This window comes from Larimichthys crocea, chromosome XXIII, assembly GCF_000972845.2.
Source record: "Larimichthys crocea isolate SSNF chromosome XXIII, L_crocea_2.0, whole genome shotgun sequence".
Taxonomy (NCBI): Eukaryota; Metazoa; Chordata; class Actinopteri; family Sciaenidae; genus Larimichthys; species Larimichthys crocea.
In genome coordinates this window covers 6,172,742-6,180,524 of record NC_040033.1, presented here as the reverse complement: position 1 = coordinate 6,180,524, position 7,783 = coordinate 6,172,742, and the positions used below count along the sequence as shown (strand labels likewise).

Here is a 7,783-nt window from a genome sequence, read left to right as displayed (position 1 = left end):
CAAAAGACTCCTCAGATGGCCGACGGTGAGCCCCGCAGTCGTCACACACACACACACACACACCTCTGTGGAGCGTCAGCACTTTGTGTCGAACAGGTCTTTCAACTACAAAAGCCTCATCAAAAAGAGATATGAAAAAAAAAAAAATCCCTCCTCCTCATCCTTCCTCCCAAACCTCCTCTCTGGTTCCTGGAGCTCCCCAAATACACAGAGCGAGGCACCACTTTTAAATCATTGATTATTACTGTTGGATGCAGTTTATGATTATAACCTGTATTTACTCACTTCTTTTTATGTGCGGATGGACTGAAAGAGTCTTTTAAGGAACCGAATGTCAATTTTATTTTCAGCAAAAGGATAAAAACATCATTTGCACATTTCTGCCTCATCAAAATAAATAATAATACATATCGGTTGTACATGTCGACACCCAATCGTGACATAATTCGTCTGTCACAAGCTGGAAAAAACAAAACAAAACAAAAAAAATCGGCACAATGCGGCACATGATTATTATCATACAGTGAGTCCTTTCACCATCATTGAACAAAAACCATGGACATTATTGATTTCATTTCTGAATGACAATATATGCTGGACTCTGCAAACTACAGAAGCAAAATTCATTTACTTACAAACTGCGACTTCACCCAGATAAGGACTCACTTCAGAAACTTTTTTATTTTTTTTAATCTAGAGTCTAGGGGGAGTGAATCTCTCTATCAAACACAAGGACCGACCTTCAGCAGACGTTTTTTCTCATGTAGCACACATTCCCAGCGCTGCCCGCCCTTACCCTTACCCGTACCCTAAACCCCCCCCCACCACATCCCCAAACTGGTACAAAAAAGCAGAACAACTGAATTTTATAGCTCGGAAATTATACATCGGCCTCGGAAATAGAAAGGTGGAAGAAAAAACAGACGAAACACTGCACATCTGCAAAATGTATTGTTAGGAGAATAAGAGAAATTATACGCCTTCCCCCCGTTTCACCCGGTGGAGACATCAAACTGACAGTGAGTGTCATTCGTATTATATTATTTGCACAACTTATGTCTTCACATCACTTCCTTAGCACATCGACTACTTTGTTTATACCGTGTGTGTTTGTGCGGATGCACTTTCCATATAGTGTTGAGATTCATGACAGGAGTCCAGGAATAATGTGGCACTGTCATTGAAATGTTTATGAAAAACAATCTCCTGAAAAAGAAATAAAAAAAAAACAACATAGAAATTGTTGTCAAATTTGATATGAACAGTCAAGTGACTACTGATTAGCCGTCAGGGACATTTCATGAGAAACGTTTATGTTTTTTTTTTAGTTTTATTATTATTATTTTTAGCACAAAGATAGCAAAGGAATGCATCAAAGCAAAGAGTGCTGGGCTCGTGGCCCATCGCTGGAATGAAAGGACAGGTGCCTCCCCGTAAAAATGCTCCCAACATGTATGCATTCTGCAGTCAACGGTTGGATTGGAGCCCCCCGCCAAAAAATCCGAGACCTTTTAATGTCTTTTTTTTTTTTTTTTTTTTGCACACAATGTTTCTTCTTCAGTCAAGCCACTTTTTGAAGTCTGTGTCGAAACTCACCATGGCACACTTTTCCGAAAATCCATACAAGGAGGTAAACAAACCAAAAACCTTTGAAGTCAAAGTGTTTTTCTTTCAACCTCTCTCGTGTTGTCTCTGAATCTTTTTCCTCCGATGCGCTAAGGCAGACAAAATCATTTTCTCTGGCAATAAATTACTCTTTATTTGATTTTTTTATTTTTATTTATTTAAGTCCAACAAATGTTAAGAGACACATTTAGAGGCTATGAGAAGACGCTGGTGCCGTCACTGTTGCCGTACAGGTCGGCCAGCTTTTTGAAACGCGGTCCCCAGTTGCTCAGATAGTCATAGTTCTGATCGGAGTCTGTACTTAGTGACTCCAGCGAGCTTAGAGACTCCGCTACGGAGCCGCTGCCTTCAAACGCGTATGTCTGCAGAGAGTCATACGGGGGAGCTGACGGGTCCACGTCGGCATCCTTGAGTCGCTCCCAAATGAACTCTCGAAACACAACGTTGTCTGGCAGGGATTTGTAGGACGGGCGAGTAGTTGACGGGTAATGAAAGAAGGTGGGGGTGTCCGGGGTGACGTCTCGCCGCACGTTGGGGTCTCTGATGACGTTTAGGTTGCGGAGGGTAACCATGTCGAAGGCCTCCGTGTCCTCCTCTCCCCCGCCCTCGTCGTCGTACCGGACAATGTTTTCTCTGATGTCCCTCTCCTCCTCCAGAATCAGAGGCTCCTTTCTCCTCCGGCGCATTGTCACAATTAGCAGAACCATCACTGCAGGGAAAAGGAGAGACGACTGAGTCAATATTGACTGACAACGTGCATATTTTCTGTGCCAGTCAGCTGAAAAAGATGCAGGGATATGTGGCTTTCTTAGAAGAGCTGAATACACTATGACAGTAAACCAGGGACACTGTACACAGAAGGTACCCTCTGCAGTCGCCATGCCTCCAGTACATGGAGGGATTATAGAGTAGCTCAACTAATTGGATTTTATATAGGCTACAGTGTAGAAATGAAACGTTACTTCAAAACACAGTGTGTGTCTGGCACGCGCAAACATATAAACTCACTCACACAAGTACTCAGTGAATAAAATAGTGAAGTGTGAAACGCATTGGAAAGCAGATAAAAGTAAAGGATAAACAGTTTAAATAGCTAAAAGTAATGCATACACCATAGTAAATGGATAAACAGTTAACAGCTAAACGGATGAGTACTTAAAATATTTAGCTGAAAGTAACGGACAAAAACTGTTAATGGTTAACTGAAGTAAAGCTAAAGCTAAAGTAATAATAAGTTAATAATCAGCTAAAGTAAAGGATAAACGGTTAATAGTTAACTAAAATAAAGGATAAACAGCTAAAGTAAAGGATAAACAGTTAATAGTTAACTAAAATAAAGGATAAACAGCTACTAGTTAATTAAAGTAAAGGATAGACAGTCAATAGTTAACTAAATGGATAAACAGTTGTAGCTAAAAGTAACAGATGGCCAGTTTAAATAGGTAAATAAATGAACAAACAGTTAGATAGATCATTAAAAACACTTGAACTCATTAGCTAAAAGCAATGAATTAATAATTGAAACATTGACTTTTAGCCCCTCAGTTGTATGTAGATATCAGGCTAATGATTTTTTTAAACAGTGACAGATAAAATCCTGTTTACTCAATTCAAAGAAACATTTCAAACATGACGTGGTGTCAGGGAAAGGGGGATTTGAGTTAATCTGGCAGGGCTATTATGGTACATCTGACAAAAAAGATTGACAACCACAAATCCAATCAGAGTTTACAGAACTAAACCTACAATGTAATATGTCTGTGTCCCTCTGTGATGTCCACCACCTACAGTTTACTTCAAGACTTGTACAACATACCACCACAATGGATTCTGTGGCCCTCTGAGATACCAGGAGCCCTCCTCCAGCCGCTGTTCCCTCTCCCATACATTATTGCTGAAAATAACTCTACGCCCAAGCAAACTGGCAAATGTCTAATGATCCTCTATCCATCAATGTCAAACTGGTGCCAGTGAAATACCGCTCCGTGGGCCCATATTTCTTTTCCCTTCTCAACGTCAAGCTACTGCAGGCAGCAGAGGAAGAGGCCCAGGAACCAAATTCAAACACCACTTCACACCCTCTAATAAGGGAGCAAATGGAAGAGATGGAAGGGAGGAAAGTGTCACATGGAAAGGCTGCAATAGATGAATGGCTAGCTCTCTGTTGGCTATTTGGTAACCGCTGGTACCCTACAAGGGCTGGTACAGTTTCTGTGAAATACTTGGAATGGTCCCTCCAGTCTAATAACCTCCACTGAAATCTGTGACAAGACAGAATAGCATAACATTTCTGTGGAAGATACGTTTCCTCTGATTTTAGGAAGTGGAGTCATTTTAAATTCTATTCGATTACGTGGGGCTTCTCCTAAGTGAATCACAAAGTGGCACACTGAAATAGAATATTCTAAATGCTTTCCAGCAAAGCTCTTTAGGGGGTTTAGTGCCTAGAAGGCATCTACGATGCGTCACACGCTGGAAGCAAGCCAACATCCAATCACGTCCTACTAGGATGAGCAGGTGGATGGCCCCGAGAATACAAATAGTCCGTCTGTGTCAGGTACCAAGGGTCCCGTAAGAAATGACAGTCGGGCAAACACACAGGATCTCCGCTCTTCATAACACATTTACTAATGATGGACACTGAATAAAAAAAACAAAAACACAATCAATTTACTGTTACAAAGGCTTTTTGCTGTAATTGAATTGTTTAAATGATCTGCCCCCGCGCAATCGATACTGAACAAGGTGGGTTTTCTGTGCTGCCCTTTTCTTACCAGCATGCATCATTGAATGCACTTTTCTCATTAGAGTCTTTTTTTTTTTTTTTTTGTCCATGTGCCGTGTGATTCCGGTGAACCTCCGACTGATTATTCACTCGTTCTGTCACCCACTCAATCGTTTTGCACTGCGGTTCAATTTCTCAGCGACTGTGACACACCGTCTAAAGCAACAAAAATAAGAAGAGGCTTTATGTTTGCAGCCGTGTTGGAAAATAAAGCATCCTGCACAAAATGTTTTTTTTTATTTCTTACTGAAAAGTTTCTGATGGAAGTTTAAATACTTTAACTATATTATTTGGTCACGTACTTGCATGCAGCAGATGTTTTAATTGTGTACGTACTTACGTATGTTTGTTTTCAGACATTAAATATGATTGTTGCTTACTTTGTCATAATGTGTTTGTTTTTTACTCATTTTAATAACTTAAATAATAAGTAAACATCTCCTTCAGCGATAGACTGCTACTCCCACCATGTACGAAGGAGCACTACCACAGGTCCTTCATTCCAACAGCTGTCGGACTCTTTAACATCAACATGACTTCATGACTTTCTTCTATATATTTCTTATCTTATAAAAAGAATACTTATGTTTTTAAAGTTTTTACAGCATACAGTGGCTGCTTAGGTCGAACAAAATGTCCCACGATACATTGCTGCATCAGTGAAAGTGACTGAAACTCCTCCTCCTCAGATAAACGAGCTCATGGATGCACTCCTTCAGACAAAACGTCTTCTCAATTGAACTGTCAATACATAAAACTGTCGACTGATTGTACAGTACAGCGAACAATCAATTGTTCCTGCGAGCCTGTTAAAAAACCCTTTATCTGACCGGACAGAGCACGCCGCCGCACTCTAGGTTCTGATTAAACGCTTGATTTGATGGCACCAGATGTTCTATATCCGCTCTTCATATAAAAACAGCACGGGGTATTTTTCATGACCGTGTTGTACACAAAGGCAGTTCATATGAATTGTGGAACTTTTTTTCTCAAATACTTTTCTACTTTCTACAACAGATTAGGTCCTTATGGATACGTTATGGTACCTGAAGTGTATGCAGCATTATAAAGAGACAATAAAACAGATCCAACAGTACATTTGCACCTTTCCCAGTCCAATCCTGCATCTTTGTAGTATTTGTTCCTCATTATATGATACATACTGCAATATTTATACATCAAACTCTCTGTCTTGAAAACTATATCTCTGATTAACTCATATGCAATATTCAATAAATCCAATAAGAACTAACAGTCCTCTATATCTCCTTAGGCACTAATCCAAGCAGCAAACTCCGTGGCTGTGAAGTGAAGTCAAAAACTGCAGTTCCTCAAACGTCCACTTGAGGCTGGCTACAGAACGAGTCAGTCTCCATAGGTCCCCATGTTCAAATGTCCAACTTCACAGCAGAAATAAACATGTTTACAGCCTGGTACAAAAAACAGTTTTGGTCTCTGTAGCTAATTTCCCCGTTCATGACAACTGTACTGAGTTTGAATTTATATACTCACCTGTTCAGATTATATAAAGGCTTAAAGTTATGTATAATCAACAGTGTGCATGCTTTGTTGACAGGTGGATGCTGTTACAGATGACTTGTTTGAGTAACCAGGTGTCATTCAGCCCACCTCTGGTCCGCGGATGATCCAAATCATTGCGATTTTTCAGTAAGCCAAGAGGCAGAAAATGCAGGACAGCCAACATCGCGGTGGCGGCGGTGGCGAGAGCCGCAGATTTTTAGCTTCAAAAAGACTCTTCAGAAACCTGTGGGTGACATCTATTCTTTATACTATCAGTGCTCCAATCAAATCAAATCTGAAAGGATCTGATTTAAATTCCCTTGGTAAACTAAACCCAAACCACAAATTCTGTTTGACTCAGAAAATAAACATTATATAAATATGATATTGGAATTTTCTTTCCCCTTTTGTTTATGTGTTGCTGATTTGAAATGCAATTCAAACCTTCTTTTTTCCTCTCTCTTTGTAACTACTCTGGCTGCAGCAAATAATCATTTTCATTATCCGTGATCTTCCGATTATTTTCTCAATAAACAGACTTATTGTTTGGTCTACAATTTGAAGCTTTTTTAGCAGACTTTCAGGAGCAGGACCAACTGTGCCACTTCCAACATGCCTATAAATACCCTCCTAAGCCTCTCGTCCCCTTTGCTCTCGTAGTCTGCAACCCTCCCGCTCACCCCATTTCTTTCTCATATTTCTCTCTCATATTTCTCCTTTCTCTGCTACTGCGAATTCCCCACAATGCAACAACCGAAACCCACAAGAGTTCACGCTTCACTCACAATCTTTCATTTTTGTTAATGAATCATTTAAAACATATCTTGTTGATGTTGTTGGTCCTTGCTAGTGACATGTCAGAAAATAGTGAGGAATGTCACCCAAGGCCAAATCTTTGGCTTAACACATGGGTTATGAAAAATAGCTGAATATGTGTTATAATCTGCAGTCACTCTGTTTTCTGTAGTGGAAATGTGGTGACTTTAAAACCTGTAACCATGAGAACAGAGGACGCATGAAGAGGTCTCATGCCTCCTCATCAACATGACGGATATCGCTCTCCTGCATGGAGGACGTTCCAGCAAACTCATTGTGCGCCACAACTTGATAAAGGCGAACGGAAACAATCAGAATCAGCAAACAAAACACCTCCGCGTTATCGCCCAACGCGACGGCGTTCTTTATCAGCGCCGCTGCAAGACTCAAGCAGCTTTTATGGTTTCTTTGTTGTTGCTGATGCTATTTGTCATACTGTTTGCCGTGTATCCGTCCACATTACGTGTCCGTGCTTCTTTACATTTCTGTTTTTGTTTCCTTCGATGTATGCAAGCTGCATTTTCTCTCCCCAATTCCCTCGCAAGAAGTCTTTTTTAGCCAGGCTGTCGTTATGAAGACAAATCTGCTCTTAATTGACTTGCTCCGTTAAAAAACAAAGGTCTTTCCCTCTCTTCTTTTTTATTTTTTATTTCTAGCACGTCAACCAGTGTCGTAATGATGGCAAATAATTACCCAATCTTAAACGCACAAACCCGACGCAGCCGCTCGCAGGTTACAATGTGCACAGTCGAGCTTGAAGATCCGATTTTGCAAAGAGAGAAAGCGTCCGTCGCCTGAACGGAGACACATAAATAGAGACGCAGACAGAGGGCTAACAGGGGAGACAGACGAATGGATGTGAGGATTTATAGAATGAGTCTGATAAGACAGAAATAACTGGAGAGTCAGAGTGCTACGTAACGTTCTAATTGGGACTCTGGAGGATTGAGAAATAACTGACCTGTACTGAGAAAGAAGGCACTGAGTCTTAACAAGATAATGATCGTCTCAGTAGTTTGTACATATCATGAAAAA

The 7,783-nt window shown here is 40.5% G+C and overlaps 1 protein-coding gene across 2 annotated transcripts in view; it reads right to left on the bottom strand.

Annotated features, from left to right (window-relative positions):
- Nucleotides 1-1,519: 1,519 nt before the first annotated feature.
- The window catches only part of cdh7a (cadherin 7a), a 139,663-nt gene continuing 133,399 nt past the window's right edge, over nucleotides 1,520-7,783 (bottom strand). For both annotated transcript variants that reach the window (XM_027274436.1, XM_019274660.2), the window contains exon 12: nucleotides 1,520-2,335. In XM_027274436.1, coding sequence (XP_027130237.1) covers nucleotides 1,821-2,335 — 515 coding nt within the window. In that variant the 3' untranslated portion in view covers nucleotides 1,520-1,820. The remainder of the gene's footprint in view (nucleotides 2,336-7,783) is intronic.